General features: G+C 36.0%; 1 protein-coding gene across 4 annotated transcripts in view; it reads left to right on the plus strand.

Moving 5' to 3' along the window:
* POLR3A (RNA polymerase III subunit A) overlaps positions 1-20,450 on the plus strand; it is a 38,798-nt gene extending 18,348 nt beyond the window's left edge. The window contains exons 20-32 of one of the 4 annotated variants that reach the window (XM_067299871.1): positions 719-889; positions 1,644-1,757; positions 3,024-3,059; positions 6,311-6,397; positions 6,480-6,562; positions 8,916-9,086; positions 9,729-9,822; positions 9,914-10,006; positions 10,483-10,647; positions 11,337-11,501; positions 11,825-11,956; positions 13,344-13,476; positions 17,316-20,450. In XM_067299871.1, the coding sequence (XP_067155972.1) occupies positions 719-889; positions 1,644-1,757; positions 3,024-3,059; positions 6,311-6,397; positions 6,480-6,562; positions 8,916-9,086; positions 9,729-9,822; positions 9,914-10,006; positions 10,483-10,647; positions 11,337-11,501; positions 11,825-11,956; positions 13,344-13,476; positions 17,316-17,464 (1,593 nt within the window). In that variant the 3' untranslated portion in view covers positions 17,465-20,450. Of the gene's footprint in view, positions 1-718; positions 890-1,643; positions 1,758-3,023; positions 3,060-6,310; positions 6,398-6,479; positions 6,563-8,915; positions 9,087-9,728; positions 9,823-9,913; positions 10,007-10,482; positions 10,648-11,336; positions 11,502-11,824; positions 11,957-13,279; positions 13,477-14,427; positions 15,781-17,315 lie in introns of those variants that run through there. The other 3 variants (XM_067299873.1, XM_067299872.1, XM_067299874.1) reach the window with 3 other exon arrangements.
* The last annotated feature ends 564 nt before the right edge of the window (positions 20,451-21,014 follow it).

Consider the following 21,014-nt stretch of genomic DNA (forward strand, 5'->3'; position numbering starts at 1 on the left):
ACATTACTGATTTATATTCGTTAGTGAACTACTTTACATTGATAGAACAACAGAGTCCATCTTTGAAGTAAAAAGGGTTTTAATTACTAATGCTTAATAGCATGTTCCCTTTTTAGGGAGGTGGAGAAGGGGAGATGATAGTAGGGGGTTTCCTGATGTAATGCATCAATGTAAGGGACAGTAGCTAATCAACGCTGATGCAAAAATGGTGCCTACAAGCTTTGGCAGGTGATCTCCAATGTGTTGGGTTTTTTGGGTTTTTTTTGTCAATGAAAATAATTGTGGATTGATTTTGATTCCGTACAGAGAAGTAATATGTCTTGAGAAACAAATATGGTTAGAAGAACTTTGAAAATACACTTTTGCTTGTGTGGGAGTTTTTTTTGTTTTTGTTTTTTCCCCCCTCTTTAAGCCTTCAGACTGTGATAGGTTCTTAGAGCTTATCATTAAGTATTCTATCCTATATTATGGAATTTTTAAATGTGGAGTTGTTTTAGGATTTTATTATTGCTGGCTTTTTTGCTCAGGGGAGTGTACAATAAAGTCCTATAAATAGTGTATGAATTAAATAGTTTTTTGTGTCTGTTAATGATGATGTCAGATTTATTTCCTAAGTCGAGTTGCTATAGATTTTTGTAATCCCGTTCAATAGCTATTTCTAAAAAGAACCTATTTATCTTCCTTACACCCCTCTCCCTCCTTTTTTCCCCCACCTCAGAGGCGGTTGGTAAAGTCACTTGAAGATCTTTGTTCTCAATACGATTTGACTGTCAGAAGTTCTACTGGTGACATTATTCAGTTCATTTATGGGGGAGATGGCTTGGATCCTGCAGCGATGGAGGGGAAGGATGAACCGCTGGAGTTCAAGCGAGTTCTAGACAATATCAGAGTAAGGATTACTGAAATCTTTGTTAGAAGTGTGAAAAGACTATTGGGCATTTAGGAGGAAGTAACAAATTTTGTGGAGAATTGTTTAAATTAAATAATTTATTTTTAAATTGCCTTTTTTGGGAGGTCCTAATCGGAGTTTCTCTGCTTGTGTATGCTAAGAGCTGTAGAATTTTTCTGTTTTAGAACAGGGCAACCAGAACCAAACTGTGTATGAGGTGTGAAAAATACAGTTTTCTTCAATGCCTAGATGTGGTTTTAGGGCTCAATACCAAACTTGGGAGTTAAATTACTACTGGTTTAGTTGGGTACTAGACTGGACTCACATTGCACAAAGTAATTCCTAATTAAATCCAAAGACGTCCATGTTTTTTGTGTTGGACTGCTTCTTAGCTCAGATGCGTGAAATACCGTTGACTAACTCTGAACATATTGTTATATTTCAATAAGTGTTATTTATTTCTGTTTTTAATTTTTTTTCCCTTGACTAAGATAAAAGCTTTTTATTGAAATGACCATTTGGATTTCTCTGTGAATGTAATAAATTGGTAGAATTAGAAATGTGTCTGTGTGTCTGTACACCTTCAGCTTTACTTAAGTATGTAGAAATATATGTTGGCCTTCTCTTCACAATAGTCTGGCATTATTCAGTTAAAAAAAATGTTGTTAATCGGTTATATGTATCTATATTCTATATCCTTACAGTGTAGTGTTTGTGCGTATGTTTTACATGGAGTAATTTTTTTCCCCCTAAGGCCGTATATCCGTGCCAAAATGAACCAGCCCTTAGTAAAAATGAATTGGTATTAACATCTGAGTCCATCATGAAGAAGAATGAATTTCTTTGCTGCCGAGACAGTTTTCTGCAGGTAATGTCATTTTCTCATTTCCTTTTTACACTGTGATTAACCTTCTGTTATAAATCAGGGAGATTAAATAAACTGAAAGTGCTTTTTTAAAGATCGGTTTTATCAATTTGTAGGAGCAGTGGCTGAATTTGCTACATTAGTAGCAGCAGTACTAGTTTGTTCAGTTAGATATTTCTGGGTACTTTCTGTGTGTAGGTAGGACTAGCAATTTAATATGATAATATGAATTATTCTTCCTGTGGAAGTTGTTTCATATTCACAACAGTAACTTTTGAAATGGGAGAAAAATCTAGTGATTTTTGAGCAGAAGGTGCTTCTGGTCAGATCTGAGATATCTTACTGGAATTTCTGTCCATTGCAAAATGGTATGATAATTATGTACATCCTCTGGGATGTCTGAAGGCAAGTAATCCTCATTGACTGTGTATGACTAGAATAGAGTCTCATACTGCCCTGTTATGTTTTGATATCATCTGTCTTCTCAGTAACTGTTTTTAGTCATTTGCTTTTCTTCCTTTATTAAAAATGCCATATATACACTTGCATATATTTACTTTGCTTTCTTTTGATATTTACTTTGCTTTCCTTTGATACTAACCTACCCTATTGGGTAGGGTTTATCTTCTGGGGAGTAAAGTCTTTTAAGGATGAGTGAATGTTCACATGACTGTGTTTTGCCTTCCTGCAGTTTGAATTGTGAAAGTCAGTTTGTTTAGAGGAGCATTAAGTAAGTTGATTATTTAGGTTAGCAGCCACACTTAAGGCTTATTTAGGAGACAGTGGTTAAAAACTGTAGAATAAACCTGCCTGTGGACCTTGATGTCCCTTTTGATTTCTGGCAGTGATGATGACACTATGAATTCAGCAACCTGCTTTTGAAGAGTTGGTTTGTTTAATAGATCAGTGCTTCAGAGCAGAAGGTGACAAAACCAGTAAGCAGCTGTGTATGAAACCGATTAGCAATTCACTTGCTAGAGCTGAGTTGAAAAATCAGGATTTTTTCCATGCTAGAAATATACTGTAAATTTTGACTTTGCTGGAGAAAAGATGCGATACAATAATATCAAAGCATAGAGGTAAAACTGTTCTTTTTGAGGTGTACATCTTTTTAAATTGTATCAGTAAACTCTAAATACGCACTGTTCACTTCAGAGGCATAGATATAACTACATCATCTTAACAGTAATAGTTATATTTCTGATTTTTAAGTTTGAGCTATTGTTTCATTTTCTTTTCTCCTTTTCTTTTTTCTTTTCATCCTTGAAGACATTAACTGAGACAGGTTATGAAAAATATAATGAGGTAATTGTAGCATGTGTGTGCACTGTGTGAGCATTAATGTTAGTGCTTTTTAGCTAAAGATGTTTGTATAGTGCTAAAGTAACTGATTAGAATATATACATACCTGCTTGTTAAATTCTAATCTAGATGTTCATCACAACAATTTGCCCAAGTCTATTTTTAATGGTGAAAACCATGACACATGAATTAATATCCGCAGTTAAGTTTCAGGATTTGACTCCTGGAAGCCTTGTTTTGATACATGACTTTTCCCTTCTAAAACTTGTCCTTTCAGCCTGTAGGGATATTAACATGTTTTTCCTATGTTTTCCTATCCCTTCCTCCACTTTTTCCTTCCAGAACAGAGATATTGCTTACTGTTGTTACTTTACCAGGAGGTTACTGTAATGGGCTTATCCACTCTAGTCCAGAGTATGTCTAAACAGTATGTCTAAATAGCCTTTTTCAAGCAAACTAACATTCATTCTGCCTGTACTCTGTCCTCACTGGAGAGAAGTCAACTGATGAAATAAGCAGATTGTTGCCTGACACAGCTCTTAGCAGGACTTAGTGTTCTAGCACAAGCATGTTTGAATGTATTAAAATATAGCTGAAGGGAATTTTTTTTTTTCTTCTTACTGCAATTAGGAAGATCTTTGGAAACCTTTAGAATGAAGAAAAAAAACATTTCTGATATTTCAGAGATAGAATATGGGTTCTGGGGAGTGCAGTGCAAACATGTAAAAGGCTCTGCACAGAGCCAGTCTGTGCTGGCATATGTAGTGCTGGCCTACTAAGTCTGACTGGGCTTGAACTGATGATTCTTGCTGAATCATTTGGGACCATCTGTACCACTCTGGGTTTCAGTGGGCTTCTTAACTGTGAGCTAGATTCTTAGTGCTTCAGATACATAAATTCTCCCACAAACTTTAGTGCTGGGAAATACATTGCAAACACCTGAGTGACCAGGCTTTCTACTCTGGACCAGAATAGACTGCTCTTTTGACTTAGTGTTGGCCATGTAGGAGCTGAGAAGGTCCGTGTTGAGCCTGAGCTTGCCAAGTCAGTTTGGTGCCTTTTTGTTAAACAGGTTCAGATGGAAGGGCTTAATGGGTCTGGACGACATGAAAGAAGCTGTTTTCCTGTGCTAGCTCTGGAAGCTGCACAGCTGTGCTCATGGAGGACAGTGTTCTCAAGATGATAACTCCATAGAGACAGACAGGCTCCGCAGAGAGCAAACTACAGTTTGTAACATAAATTAATCCATAGTTTGGATAAACTCATGGACTGTCAAAGAAAAAAATTCTACAATAAATAGTTCACTATAATGTCATTTCCACTCCTATGCTCTTTTTTTTCCTAAGCCTGTCCTGTTGTAGACTTTCTTCATATTACTAATTCTGTAGCCAGTATGACAACTTCTTTTGATTTGTGGTTGATTATTATTATTAAGATTATTCCTGTCCCCTGATTATATGTGAGTAGGTGATAATATAAAATAACTTAATGTTCAGTGTCCTGCCATATCTCAGTTCTGCCCCGACCCTCCCACAAAAGAGGCATCTTTCCAGATGGAATTGCTTTTAAGTATCTCTAGTGGTTTTTTTCCTCTTGACTAAGATGTTCTGAATGATCTTCTACAAGCCATGCAGTATTCCTTTTTTGTTTTCTCTGCAAGTAGTAGAAAGACTAATCCTTCATTTGACATTATTACTCAACACTTATCTTAGAAAATAAATAAAATTATTTATTATATCCAAATATCTAAGGGTGAAAAAATCTTCCCAATGACAAAATATTTAATCTGTGAATTACTGTGAGTTACTGCAGGGCAAAAGGGACAGAAATGTATAAATGCAATCTATTGTCATCCAAGTGGGAAACAACTTGAAGCATTCATTCCAGTAGCACACTTCTGTAATCAGTTCTTTCATTAGGGTTTTGTTCTAGTCTTCATGGAAAATAACGAGCTGTCTGAAAACATCTGGAACACCAGTAAGAATGTCATTATTTTGAGAATCTGAGGATTCTTTTAGGATGTAATAGAACAGTGTTTAGATAATGATTTATGAATGAAGTTTAAAGAAGGCAGTCACTCAGGCATTTATTCAATTCTGCAGGTAATTTTAAGTGCCCAGCTCCTGCAGTGGTTGGATAGAGTCCAGTACTAAGCGAAGAAGAGGTGTTACTTTATAGTCATCATTCTGGTTGGCAAGCAGGCTTAATGGGGTGGTAAGGGTTTAAATGCACTCTAAAAATCAAACTATTCACTCTTCCACAGAGATGTTCTTAAATCATTGCTGACGTAGACAGGAATTATTTGCTCTTGCCTTTTCTTTGTTTTGTTTTGTTTTTGATAGCCTGTGTTGTGGTAATGACTTGCATTGAATCCAGTTTTACAGAAGAATTAATCATAGGCCTCGTATTTCATGATCTCTAGAGTATATATCTGTTTCCTAAGCGTAATGCCTGAATGATGTTTCATAGAAATGTTGAATGTTTTTCTGAAAGTATTATTTCAGTTTGCATTTCAGTAAAGGCTGTTAGAACTATTTTTGGGTAAACCTGATAAGAGTGGCTGGTTTATGTATTAGCACATGTTAAATGCACTATTTACAAGACTTTCCCTCAGCATAAAAGGGTTGTTATTTGTACTATGCTAGGTAGAAACTCTGACATGTACTTACCAATTTTAAGGTGTGTGTGGGGTTTTTTGTTTGTTTGTTTTTTGGTTTTTTTTGCAGATAAACTATGTTTTGAATCTCTGAAACCTATCTAGCAGGTGTCCTTTAATACTTCCTCTATTAACACAGTCTTTCCACTTTGACTTACTTTGAATACTGAGGAATGAGTGAGAATGTATTTGGGTCGATATGCTCAGAGAATAAGTATTTTTGAGATTTTTTTTTTTCTTTTTTTCATAAGATTTTTGAGGTGGAATAGTCAGAAGAGTGTCAGTGAGTGGGGATTAGGAAAAAATGATCAACCAAAGTCAAATCTCTGAGTTTTCAGTGTGTGGTCAGGAAGGATACTTTTAGGTAGAGTAGACCATATTCTTTAAGTAATGCTACTATTTTATGGTTACACAGAATTGAATTTGGTTTACTAAATTCTAGTCTGTGTGTCTAAGTTTTGATGTCTCTCTCTTCATATTATGCATTCTTAATTTATTATTGTAAGCATTTCTTTTGGATCTGTGAGCAAGTAACTTACTGTTGAAGATTTCAGTACCAAAACATGTCTTTGCTGACCGTTGTTTTATTTAATTTCAGGAAATTAAAAAATTCATCAAAGGTGTTTCTGAAAAGATAAAAAAGACTAGGGACAAGTATGGCATTAATGACAATGGCACAACTGAGGTAACTAGTTTCATTGGGGTAATTATGCAGTTATTGTAGATCTTCATAAGCTATCGCATTTCCAACTGTTCTCTCTTTTCAGCCACGAGTTTTGTATCAGTTGGATAGGATTACTCCAACACAACTAGAGAAGTTTCTAGAGACTTGTAGGGACAAATATATGAGGTAAGTGTTTGGCCTGTTGCTTTTGTGCACTTGCTTTCTTTTTTCTTGTTTTCTTTTTTAAACCAGTTTAGTATTTGCCACTTTGTTTGCAATCTAGCAGTAACTTAAAGCAGAGTATTTTACTGTTTTTTCTATAGGAGTATTGGTTCCATTGTGGTTACAGTACAAATAGAGAATAAGAAACAATTGGCCTCAAAGATATAAACATTGCAAGACAAAGGTAGAAGAATGACTAAAAACCAAAAAAACCTTGCCGTCTGCAGGTGGAGGTGTTAAGACACAGAGTTTAGTGCTTTATGAGAGTTCTAAGGGTTTGACAGAGCTGGGATTTTCACCTTTCTGTCTTGAGTCCTAATCAGATGCTTTCATTAGAAGAGTCTTGTTACTAATGTGATTGATTTCCTTTTATATTGTAAGAAAAAAATGTTATGTATTTCTTAAACCCTTGTTTCAGGAGACTTGCGCATGAAAAGTTATCTGCTTGTGCTGAGGCACTTTTCTTCTGAAATAGTGGTAGTCATATCTGTGAGCACAGTTTTCTTCTGTAGCTACTACTTACTTAGTTAAATCCACAGATGGCATTTGGACAGTGGATTCAGGTGGAAACCAGAAGTGCTAGAATTCAAAATGAATGAGGATATTGTTTAAACACTAACATTTGTAAATGTACACGTAGACCTGTTACTTTCTTCCCCTCCTTGCAGCACATTGTTCCCACATCTAAAGAGTCCATGTGGAATAATGCTTGAACTGGTTCAGTTTTGAATCCTTAACAACCTTAATGGTTCATCTTGATCTACACAATCTGTGAAGAGTTATGTCACGCTTTGTGCTAATGTTTTCTTGAATCTGTTACCCACTTCTAGGGTTTTTTTGTTTGTTTTCCCTGGTCTGTAACAAGGCAGCATCAGTATGAGGGGTTTCATCTCTACGCTATCCATTGAGAGTTGTTTCATTCACTTAGAGAAGGTCGTGAGTCTCCTGGGATTTGTTTGTTGGCATACAGCTGCTGGTGACAGCCCTTTTGTGGCCTCGCACTCACCTGCATCAATTATTTGCTAGTGTGGTTTCCTTTTCTAGAAACTTCATATATATGTTATTCTTTAAATACCTACTTTAAAGCGATTACCAGTTTTTGCTTTCAGGTAGTAGGATTGCTAGCTTATGTTTCTCTTAAGCGTTCTTAAACATGGACTGTCTATTTTATAGTTGTATGTTGTTGTATGACATTATGTTATGCTGATGTGTGGTGACTGATGCTGGTCTGACAGCTGATACGTGGTACCTTTGGAAAGGATGTTATTGCTGTGATGCATACTTTTGCTTTATAGACTGCTGTTATTTTACCAGGAACAAGTCTTTGGGATTGCAGCAGATTTTGGGGTAGATACAGCATGAATGAATGACAAGAGATCTCCCAATAATAGCGAAAACAATAACCTCTAATAATTTTGTTTTGCAGCCACTCAGTTAATTTCATGAGGTGTTACAAGCTAAACACTATTAGATAGCATTTTTACTTGGTAAGAGTTCATCAAGGAAAATGCAAGATGCTGCTACAGGTTAGATTGATTTAGGAAATGGTATTGTCCTGTAACTTCTAGAAGTTGTGTTTGCTCTAGAAAGGATGATCTTTTGCAGTTGTGGCAAGTTTAAGAATGTTAACTCCAGGATCTGAACAGAATTTTAAGGGTGAATGTAAACTTCCCCTCAAAGTCTCATTTTCAGATTGCATACTTCAATGGTTTTATCTTCTGTCCTGTGAAGACAACCAATTCTCAAAGCCTGTAAGTTTTAGAAAGGGTCAAACATAGAAATGGTCCCATTACATGCATAGTTGGAGGGAAAGTAGGTCATCAGTATAGGCTTTTGAATAAGCTGAAAACAATAAAGCATTAATATCTGGATTTTGCTCTCATTAAAAAAGTTATCTACACAATAATTTCTTAAAGACGACTTAATAAAGATCTCTCCTTCTTAAATGTTTAAATGGGAGTTGTGCAAACATTAGAGTATGCAATTCCCTGAATGGGAAATTTTGGATCTCCTGCTTGATGTTTAGGAAGAGGGAAAAGCATTTTATGTTTTCTGTTATGGCTGTTATACCAGGGCTGTTGAATGTCTGTATGACAGGGCATCCTTCGCCTTGCATGAGATCAGTGTCTGAGTATCAGTGACCTTTTAACCTGTTGACTCTCTGCTGTTGTTTGTTTAGGTTTTTAAAAAAAAAAGAAAAGTTAACAAACTCCTCTTATATCTACCAGAATAGTTTTTGTCTTTGCTTATTTAGGATTTTATGCCTTATTGAGTTCCATGTCTCTTCCTGTATTTTTTATGAGGATTTCCTTCTCAGGGCACAGATGGAGCCTGGTTCTGCAGTAGGAGCTCTTTGTGCGCAAAGTATTGGTGAGCCTGGCACACAAATGACTCTGAAGACTTTTCATTTTGCTGGTGTCGCTTCAATGAACATTACTTTGGGTGTACCAAGAATCAAAGAAATTATTAATGCTTCAAAGGCAATTAGGTACTAATATTGATTTTTTTTTTTCTTTGCTTAAGTGAAACCTGACTGATAAATTTGCAATATGTGATAGCATTTCTCCGATATCAGTAATGTGCTAGAAGCAGCTTTAAATCCATTAAATACCCAGACACGAAAAATCTATTGTCTGTCCAACCAAGTGATGAGTTAGGGCTAGAAAACAGACAAGTTTCATTTTTTTGAAAATCAAATGAGGTAAACCAATTACTGACTGAAACTTAATATTCTTTTCTGAAACTTAATGTTTTGTTAGGCATCTCTCATATATTGTGAAGCTTTCTGGTGTCTAGCGATAGTTGAAACATGCCTATCCCTGGGTATCCTCAAAGCCATATTTAATACTAGAGTAGGGTAAGCCACCAAAATTATCAGTTGTATTATTATAATCTCTTATGTGTTTGCTTATTTTTAGTCTAAAAAGTTCCTGAAGTTTTTAGCCTAAAGTTCCTGAAGAATAATTTTCTTAAATGTACCTGAGGAAGCCAAATGTCTTTCTACCTTAGTTAATACTACCCTAGATAACATGATAGATTTCATAAGCCTGGCTGTAATACAAACTGCCATCTGTAATCTAGCTTAGCAATTTCATAACTCTGTTTTTTTATGTGTGTTTATTCTCTATAGCACACCTATTATAACAGCGCAGTTGGACAAAGATGATGATCCTGATTTTGCCCGTCTGGTTAAAGGAAGAATTGAGAAAACTTTGTTAGGAGAGGTAGGAAAAATTGTATTATTGGTAATGCCTTAAATGCCTTAATTTGCATTTTAGCCATTCTCTCAGGCTATTTCATCCTTATCTCTTAAAGATTTCAGAATATATTGAAGAAGTGTTTCTTCCTGATGATTGTTTCATCCTGGTCAAGCTCTCTTTAGAGCGCATTAGACTACTGAGATTAGAGGTGAGTTGTTCAGTTTGTTTTCGTAATATGCTTTGGGAAAATTCCAAAGGGTCTCTTAATCCTTTTTCAGAAACAGAAATCAGACTAATGGAAGTGAAAAATAGAAAGTGAATGAAGCATATCCTGTGGCTACATCATACCTAGATATATATTTCTTCTTCTTCTAAAGTGGATAGTTTTTGCTCTATTTGGAAATGAGAACATAAATTTATTTCTTGGTGTCTTGCTAGATGCAAGGAAGATGCTATCTCTGTCTTTCAGTTAGGAGCATACAGGTCTGTATGTACCCTCAGCGCAAGTCAGTATTTCATGTAACTTATAAGAGTAATAATCTGCAAATTTTTGTTTATTTTTCTACATTCCACTTTTTGATACCCTGTTGAGAGTAAGAGCAGAAATCTGACTGCTACATGTTTTTGAGCTGATTTAAATATTTTAAGAGAGATATTCTAATGTTTGACTGATTTTTGCCACAGGTGAATGCAGAGACTGTGCGCTACTCTATTTGCATATCTAAACTCAGAGTGAAACCTGGGGATGTTGCTGTCCACGGAGAGGCAGTTGTATGTGTGACCCCTCGTGAAAATAGCAAGAGTTCAATGTATTATGTATTGCAGTCCCTTAAGGAAGAACTGCCAAAGGTAAAAGCAAAGGCTTTGTCTCATGTTTTTTCAGAGATAATCAGTAATAATAATTTGGGGCTCTACAGTGGGAAGATGGAGTATTTCCTGTCAGTATTTACAATGGAGATGGTCTGAGTCCAGAACTTCAATTTGCTTGCCACTGCTTTACAGCTCAAACTAAGCCCCCATTACTAATCTTCATAAATAAAATTGAAGCCTTGATATTTTCCTTACAGCATTCACTGAAGCATTCCAAACACAGCAGTTCTTGTAAAAGTATGAAATAGTTGCATCTTCTTCCAGTTGCATCTAGAGCTGGACCACTGTTTTGTGCTGTGTGTGGCCTGTTTTGTGCTGTGTGTGAGAAGACTGTCTACTCTGGATTTTAAAAATGCCAGTCAGTGAACCGTATTATTGACAGGGTGCCCTTTCAGTTGTGTGGACCCACCATTCAGACACCCAGGTCTGAATTTGAGGCTATTTGACGTGAAATGAAGGTAGTGAGTAAGGCTAATGGTGTAAAGTGAATGTCACGTGCACTAGTGTATTTAAGAGTGTAACATATGGTTTTGTATTTATTTTAATTCACCATCTTTCCCAGAGACTGGTGGTTCTAAATACGTTTGAATGCTGATAGGGTTTACTTTGTCTTTTATATACTGCATCACTGTACAAATCAAACTTACTTAGGCTTTTGTTTTGTGAAGGTTGTAGTGCAGGGTATACCAGAGGTTTCTCGAGCTGTCATTCATATTGATGAACAAAGTGGTAAGGAAAAGTACAAACTTCTAGTTGAAGGGGATAACCTGCGAGCTGTTATGGCTACTCATGGAGTGAAAGGAACAAAGACTTCCTCTAACAACACTTATGAGGTAATGTTCAAATGGGTACTGTGTTTTTTTCCCCCATAATGTCTTTATTACAAGTGCTTGTTTGTGTTCAGATGCAGCAATTTATAGCTAATCAAGCCTGATTTCACTAATAGTTGTCAGAATGCATTAGCACAAGAGAGTAATTCCACTGGCAGCACTGTTTACTTCTAAGAAGCCTTTTCTAAGAATATTTTTAGAACGGAAAAATACAAAATGGTAGCAACAGAAACTGCATTCTACTGATGTCAGATAATATTCGGTCCAGAAATGTATTTGCTCCAAGCATTTGGTTTGTCGTTAATCCAATAAAATCTTTTTTCTAGGTAGAGAAGACATTAGGAATTGAAGCTGCTCGGACCACCATTATCAATGAGATTCAGTATACAATGGTGAACCATGGTATGAGCATTGATAGGAGACATGTTATGCTGCTGTCTGATCTAATGACATACAAGGTTTGTTCTGTGCTTTTTCTTAGTGCTGCATTGGTCTGTTTATTCAAATTAATCTTACCATGTTTGGGAAGAATAGGGGTCAGCTAGGAGGATGGAAATCAGTTAAAGAGTGAAAGAACTGTATGTTGTACTGTCTAAATACTATTGTTTATATATCAAACAAAATGGTTAATTAATCTAGTTCTTGGAAAAAATAGGTCTATTTTGAGTGGGAAAAATTGATCTAGGGAGTAGGGCATCATAATTTCACTTTGGAAACCTGAAGCCTAAAAATTGTGGGGTGAAAATCAACTGTGTGGGTAACCACTCATGTAGCTTAAGGCTTGCGATGCAGAAAACTACATGGGGTGTGGTTCATAGCAGCTGCACTGTGTACAAGAGTCAAAGGATACAGGCTTTACAAAGAGGATCTGATTACATGTAGAGTATGAACAGTCTTCCAGGACTTGTTAATACAAGCTCATATCTGCTCTTCATTGATTGATGTTTATCCTTACCATCCAATATGTTTTAGACATATTTGAATATATAATTTAAATATATTTGACCTAGTGAAGTCAGTTTTTCCACTCTTGGCTGCCAGAGTGCAAGGGTTTAATTTGGGTAAAATGGACTAAGGAATTCTGGCTTCTCCCAAAACTGTAGGGCTTTGTACTGAGCTACAGCAGTCCCTGGGGCTGGCTGGGCTGAGCTGCTGCACAGTGGTGGAAAATGGCAGCAGAGTGCAGTGTTTTATACTTGTTGGGTTCCTAGTGTGCTTTCTTTTGTTTGTATTTCTGACTTGTGCCTCAAAACTGCACAGGGTCTGTTATAATCAGGACGTTTGGTAGAGACAGAGGCAGAAATACACCAAGTTAGTTGAAAAGTGAAGTATTTTTTCTGGAGTGTGAAAAAAACGAAGATTTAACTTTTTCTCTAATCTCCTGGCAGCTGAAGTCAGCTTTATCAGGACAAAAGCAGTAGCTTCAGCAAAGTGCTTTTGTAGCAGTGCTCTGAGACGTCACAAAAGTTTGTAGCTCAGCAACTGATTTATGACTGTGTGTTTTCTCTCATGTTCATATATCTTTCATTTGTTCCAATATTTCTGTTTCAAAAAAAAGCCCCTAACAGTTTATAGCAGGTTCTGCAGTTTACAAATAATTGCTTCTGTTTTATTTAAGTGTTGATAACTATCAAAATATTAACCTTCAGGATGTTTAATTGTGAAGCAGCATTTTAGGAAGTATACTATATTGCAGATAGTAACTTTTTACTTACGACTCTTTTTCATGTTTTTGTTAGAATAAACACTATTTCTCTTGTCCACTTAAATTGTTTCTTTAGCAAGTGAAACTGACCTCCAGCCGCTGTTATGACAGTCTTTCTCTGGGTTTCTCCATCAATCAAGGGTGAAGTGCTGGGCATTACTAGATTTGGACTGGCAAAAATGAAGGAAAGTGTGTTGATGCTGGCTTCTTTTGAAAAGACTGCAGATCATCTCTTTGATGCTGCCTACTTTGGACAGAAGGATTCTGTTTGTGGTAGGTATTGCAAATTCTGTTGCAGTTTGTGGTCCTTATTCAGCAGCTGTAAAACTCTTCAAAGCCTTTTGCTAAGCTTTCTGTTCAGTCTGTGTGTCAAAAACGTAAGGACTGAGGCTGGTCCGTACTTCTTGATCCTAGAAATTTGATAGATGTTTCTCTAAGGATTGCCTTCCACTGTCAGTCAGAGATCTTGGAGTCAGATGGGCATGTGTCTTACATTTCTTAAGGTAGACTTTGACCAATTTGTATTTTCTTCCTCTCACCCCTTAATTAGGTGAAATGCCAGGAAATTTGTCCCATTCCTGAATTATTTGCTGAAATCAGTAGTTCTTTTTTTGCACTGTGAAGGTTTGTTTATCTTCAGCACCTAGAGCTCGTTAGGAAAGCTAGTACCTCATTCAGTATTTAGGTTTCCTTTTCATTCCTACTAAGTAGGAAGACATTTACTTTTCAGGTGGTGTAGGTGAATATGATACTTTGCATAATGATTGCTTACATGAGTTTGTCAACTGTAACTAGAAAATGCAGAAAGGCAAAAGCCTTGACCTCTTCAGTTCTGAACCAATTTTTTTTTTTTTTAGTTAGAAGCCCTATTTATCAGGGGCTATTCGTTAGCAGAACAGAGGAGGTATTCTTCTGAATTTCTTTTGAAATGTATTTGCTTTTAAGTGTTAGAGATTACCTTATTAACATCCACTGAATCTTCCTCTCACTGAATTCATGAAAGAATCTTATTGGAATTTAAAATACATATATATTACATACACGAGCACACACAGACACATGAGTGCAGACAAACAGAACATCATCACTTGTGTCTTAGTTGTCTGAATAGTTGAGTTTTGTCATTCTGTTTCTCTTGATTTTTGAATTTCTGCCATGTATTCTAATATTTGGAATTGAAATTCTTTTTCTCTCTTTTTCTCTGCTTTCCCCCATTTTTCACAGATTTAATTCTCCTTTATGTTACATATCTGTTGGAATGATTTGTTAACAAGTCTGTAGTAGATTAAACTGAGAAAAGAAGAAGGCAGGCAGGTTTCACTCTCTTCAGCATATGTTTATGTAAGACCTACCATCCTGGAGGTGTAATTGCTTATTTGGAGTTTCTGGGTCCTACTGAAGTATAAAAATACTGACATAGTATGTTAAAATTTACTAGTTTGTGTGTTTTTCTAGGTGATCTTAAAAATGCTGTCAAATTTATTGAATGTTCTGTGGACAGAATATTTTCTGAATAGCTGGAATCTATTAGAAACCTTTGTATTACTAATCTGTATTTTAAGAACTCTTCCACTTTCTGGCTGTCCAGTCTTCCATGTGAGTGGGATTTTATTAATCTTTGTTTTTATTATTCTGTCTGTGGTTAAAGCAAAGATCCTATGGCAGACTGATTCCATCCTGAACAGTAAGGAAAAGAAAATGTTTTCTCAAAGTCCCCTCTGAGTTGGTAAAATCTTGTTTTGAATAATGTGAAAACCAGAGATCTTTTCATGTTGCCCTCTATATTAATGTTTTAGTTCAAATGAGGGAATGGAATGGACAAAACAGAAAATTGTTGTCCATCTTCCAAAACTGAAGAGATGATATTGGCTTACTTGTAAGAAAAACTGCTGTGCAGCTGCTTGACCTGGTCATCCCTGGTTATCTCTTTGAATTGCCACGAAAAGAGATTCTGTTACATGCTCACATTTTTGCATCTCCAGAGCAGAAAAAACTTATAAACACTGCCAAGAAAAATGAGCGTGTGCCCAAAATCAACTATAGGTGGTGAATTGGAATGGCATCTCAAATCAGTGCTTCTCCAGAATGTGTGGATGTAGTTTTAGACGATGTGGCCTTTGAATCCCTTTCATCTTGGAAGATGCCTTTTTTTCGCCTGAGAAAATGGGGAACATCTGAATCTTCCTGTACCAACAAAAGCACAAGCATTTTCTTCTGAGAATTGCTGCTGCCACCTCCCTGTGGGCAGAGTGAGTTGAAACTAGGGCACAGGACTACATCCAGTTCCAGCCACCTCCACTGCAGAAGCGGCATCAGCAGGTTCAGCAGGACATGCTATCTGTGAGAGATGCAGCCTGTTTACCTTTCTGTCCCCTTCCCAAAGAACAGTCAACAATATTCTCATTTCTAACTGTGAAGTGGGAACTGAGAGCTGGAGGTCATTGCTGTGACCTTCATTTATGAAGAGGTGACCCAGGAGGGAGATGTCAAAAATACATGCTGTTTGCAATAAGAGCAGTGAGACTGGCTGCGTCTCTACCTAGCTTCTTCCAGCTGAAAGTGACAGCAGCAGTTCATAGCTGTCAGCCAGCTGCTTAGATCTGCAATAGGTTCTGACTGGTAGTGTTATGAGAAATCGTACTGAAGGAGTCTGGGCTTCGTCGTTAGAGCAGAGTGTGCTTTCCTGGCAGTTGTTCTGCCCTCATCAACTGCACTGCCTCCACCCATCTGAAATAATTGCCGTTGGCTCCTAGCATACATTAATCTGAGCAGATACATCAGATGTCCTGGTTGTTACAGCAGTGTGCTCTGTCCACACGTTTCCTGCTCCACATGAGCAGTGCCATGTGCTGCAAGCAGTTATTTTGTCCATGAGGCAAAAAGGCAGGTGGTAAGGAAGGGCTTGTCATTGTATGCATCTATTTCCTGAGGTGGAAAGAAACAGAAGTATTGCTAGGAGAGAAGGATTCCCAAAATTCAAATGCACTTTCCACAGGTTCAGAGATTGGCTCAGCTTGAAAGGTTATTGTGCAGAACCAGAAAAGTTTTATTTCATTTGGTGTTAGAAAGGTGTTTATAATTTGCTTTCTCCACTGTAATCTGGATGCTATAGGGGCTGTACAAAATAGTGGGCATAAATATATGGTAGGTAACTTGTAATAATTCATATTAGGCACAATGTTTTTAAGGGCTTAATATAGGAAAATATTCAGTGGAAATGCAGCAGTGGTCTAAGAACAAAAGTATTGCATCTTCTTACACATTTCTTAAAAATTGAAATTATGAAACTGCTGAAGTTTTCAGGAAGTTTATTTTCATCTTAGGATGTACATTCAAATGTACAATTATTTATTGCTTATAGATTTAAACATTTTATTAAACGTTTATGTAAAGAACAGTGTGCTCATACTCCTGAGAATATGTGAAGGTATCATTTGGATCACAACAGCATGCAGAGACAAAAACACTGGTTTCTTAATTTGTAGTCATGTTTTATAAGAACATAAATTCTCTGGAAAAGTAGTATAGGTATGTACATCTGGAATATAACTGTATGTCAGCACTTCAGTGCAAAAATATTATAGTTATCAAAAATAATTGGCACAAACTAAATCTGTATATTAATACATTCAAAATGAGTATTTTTTGAATCACAAAAATGGTTTAAAAAAAAAATTCCAATTTGATAAAACTAAAGCAGTAAGTACTCCTTCACTGCTAAATTGCATGTGTTTCAAGGGAACCTGGCCGGATTTGACTGAAGTCTTTGCATTGAGTCAGAGAAGGAACATAATTTAACTTTGCCTTGCAACTTCTGCAATTGATAATAGGTAGAATGCCTCTTCTCCAAAGACAAACATTCTGATGTTCTTTCATTGGTAGAAAAGGTGTTTAGGTTAGGTTGTTTTTTTCCTAATTGTGCAGAATTTAAACAACACTGATTGTGTGACATAGTGATCTAACATTCTGATGACCATGACATCATAGTGACATTGGTCTTTAAATGTGAGGTTCAAGGAGATTCGATAGGGCAAAATATATGGCTATGGCAAATGGAAAAATAATTTTGAAAATTTTTGCTCTTCAGATGTTTCAATCTTTTTTTTCCCTAGGTGTTTCCGAGTGCATCATCATGGGAATTCCGATGAATATTGGAACAGGACTTTTTAAACTGTTGCACAAAGCGGACAAAGAATCAGCCCCTCCTAGGAGGCCTCTGATATTTGATAACAATGAGTTTCATATTCCCATTGTTACATAGCAATTGGGCAAAATATAAAGAGCAAAGCAAGGAATAGCAAGAAAACGTATAATTTAAATTAGGGAATGTATATTATCAGTTCTGTGTGTCTCAAAATAACTTAATTGGTAAATGAAATACTGTCAAAAGAATTGCCCAATTGTTTACCACCTGTTGTTTGTACAGACAGAAAGGAGAGGCTTCTCTGCACCAGAGAGTAGAAAGTAATTTAAAGTGGATCTCAGCTGATAAAAATTTTCTTTTTGTGTGTGAGAATTTTCCATGCTACAAATAATAACATTAGCAATATACCTTGGGAAGAGCTGAGACTTAGTCACCTTACCTTATGTAAATTACTTCCCAGACTAGTTGATGCTAGTTTTTATAGGAACCGGGTTTCTTTCCTCACTATCACAAGTAAAACTTTCAAACTGTTGTGTGCTTTTCACTGATTTATGAAGAAAATACAATATCAATGTTGCAACATCAGAGGTGGGGTTTTTTTAGAGGTGAGAAGTGTTTAGCTTATGTTGGCACTATGCGGAGTGTCAGTGAAACTAGCTGATCACTAAATAAGACTGTTAAAGTAGGAGGATGCTAAGAGGTTCTTACAATCATGTATGTGAAAAAAGAAAACCTAAGCCATTTACCTTGTTAAGGTACCTTGCATGAACGAGAAAAGTAAGTAACTTCAAGATAATACATGTTCTCTTAAGTCGAAATATATCCAGTTTTGAATGTGCTAATTGCAGTGGGCCAAGTGCCAAATTAAGAATAGGCGATGTGTAGTTTTCTTGGTATTCTTTCTGACTGAAAAAATCCCCTTTTAAGTCCATGTTTCCATAAAGTTTGGTATCTGGGTTATTGAACCCAACAAAAAATAATGGTGCTTCAGAAGGTATTCTTGTGGCTGAGCTAAAGGAAAGACTAAACTGCATGTTAGAACATGGTGTTTTAAGAAAGAAAGTGCTGCACTTGGAAACGTGTGCTTTGTGTGGGTGGATGTCAAGTGTCAAAGCTACTGTTGCCATGCTTTGTGGTTCTGAAGGCAGTGAAAGTTTCCTGTAGGCAAATGGTACTGCAAAAACCCCATAGTAAATTTACAAATTGTTGGGAAAATAACTCCAAAACTTGCTGATTATTTCCTGGGGCTTGTGCTATCTAAATTTTGGAGATCGAGGAGAATTTTCTGGTATTGGTATCATGGGACTTGTATACTTTGTGAAGTTGTAATATTGGATACAGATGAAGGTGAAGTTGAACAGTAGACATTTCTAATAAAAACATATATTTCTGTAACTTACAAGTAGCTGTAAAATTCTTGCAGTATGATAGCTTGATTTATTTTGAGATCTTTGTGTTATTAACTCAGTATTAGATATGTTGTGTATTCAGATTTGATGAAAATACCTGCAACAGAACTCTGTGAGCTTGTACAGAGTGCATTTGGAAACGGTATTTCAGCAGGAGCTGTAGAAGTCAATCTATAGCTCCTAAGAATGAGAAAGTGACTTTAGAAAGCTAGAACTGAGTATCTGATTCATCCATACTGCGTTAAACTTTGAGTGAGTTAAATATATCTGAAATGTTTGCTCTTTGCTCGTCTGTTTTTTTTTGTTTTTTTTTTGGAGGGGGGGGATTGGTAAGTTTTTCCCTTATCCCGCATTATTATCCAGTACATGTTTTTTCCCCCAGGATTCTACTATGGGGAGCAACTACAGGAATCTGCAGACTTTAAAGCTGTCACTAAGTTCTGAGAAGACCTGTGTTTAAGAACATTACAAAAATAAATAGTTTCTCATATTATGGTAGTTGTTATATTGCTGGAATCTGTAATGTACATAATGTACAGCAGTCTTAGTTTTGGGAAAGTTTCATATGTGAGCAGGGTTCTATTTTAATAGGGTTTTATTTTAATATGTCAAGTGGAAGTAGGAATGAAATTGTTTTCATGCACGAACATGAAATCATTTGATTAAATATTTTAATCTGTAGCCCATTAGAACAGTTTTCAGACTGAATATATACTTTAAATTATTTAAATGTAATACTTAAATTTACTTTGGTGCTATGGAGGGGAAAGTGTCTTGGTTCTTGTTGTCATCAGTATTTGGATATTCAGTGTGTTCATAACAGGTCAAGGTTGGAGAGAAAAAAAAGTAGAGATAGCTAAAGTTGTACACACATGAAATGAAAACAAGCTGCTGAATAATCTGACATTTGAAAATGAGTCAGTGTGTGCTGCGGTTTGTCTTCAGGTAGCAACCAAAAGAAATGTGTAAAGATGCATTAAGAGAATGTAAATCCTGTTGTTTTAAGTGTAAGGTGCCACTGTTCTTCTGTTCCTCTTTTCTTTTTTCTTTCTTTTTTTTTTTTTTAATTCATGCTCCATGAAGAAAAGACCTGATGTGAAATTCAACATAGCTATTCTCAAATGATTTTATATTTTGGATTGGGTACTAATATATACTTCTGCCGAGATTTTGTTAGGGTAAAAGTTGGGAGTGTAATGTATTTAATATCTGCCCTACAAGCCACAAATATTTTGCAGTTTAACAATAAAAATTTCTGAATACTTTTGAATTTTGTGTTCTGAGCTAGATGGCTACTTACTGACTAGTAAGTCTGTATAGAAGCCTAGTTCTGTTTCTTTTTAAAAATATACAACAGGTAGGGGCCAAATGGGAGAGAAAGACCATAAAACTTTACTGATTTTATCCTGGGAAATTCTAATGAAAGTGCTTGGTATTTTTAGGAATAAAGATTCTTCTGAAGATTTAATTGGGTGAGGTTTGTATGGGCATGAGTAGCTACCTCATTTTTGTAAACACAATGAAATGCAACTATTTAAATTCTGTTTTTTCCTCTGTTGTATGTCTTAAAAGTACTCAGCAAATTACATTTGTTATAATTTTATTTAATAATAAAAAGAGGCGGAGATAAAGAAAATGTAAACTTTGGGTTTGTTTGATGCATTATATTTGTGCATAAATGAATTTATGGATGACCCAACCTCTTCTTTCTTCATTTGCTTTAGTTATGAAGACAGCTGAGTTATTGGGCTTTCCTCAAACAAAGTTTCTGGTAGCTGGAAGGAGGCATCACTGAGGGATTAATATAATGCTGCTGTAGTTTTGAAATGGGGTCAGTTTGTGATATTTGTAGTGTTCCTTATCAAAGGAAAAAAAAGTAGAGTCTCCTTGCAATCGATTGATTGAATTGGAACAGTTTTTCAGGCCTTTAAGTTTGCTTTCTTCCAGAAAATTCCCACAACTCATCTTTAACGTTAGAATATATTTCAGTTTTGTAGGACACCACTGAAAAAAAGCTGTAAGTGATGGCTTGCAAGGACAGTACCTGGGAACATGTCAACCACATAATACTTGTTATACATGCCGTGTACGTTAGAGTGCACTTAAATCTCAAATATTTAAAACCTAAATGAACCTAAATTAATATGTAATATAAAACCTATCTTGTTTAATAAAGTAAGTATAAACACATCTTTTCCTCTGAGCAGGCAATGTACTTCATAAGTGTTTTAACTAAAAAATAGATTGTTTATAACAAA

This window comes from Apteryx mantelli, chromosome 7 (assembly GCF_036417845.1).
Source record: "Apteryx mantelli isolate bAptMan1 chromosome 7, bAptMan1.hap1, whole genome shotgun sequence".
Classification (NCBI taxonomy): domain Eukaryota; kingdom Metazoa; phylum Chordata; class Aves; order Apterygiformes; family Apterygidae; genus Apteryx; species Apteryx mantelli.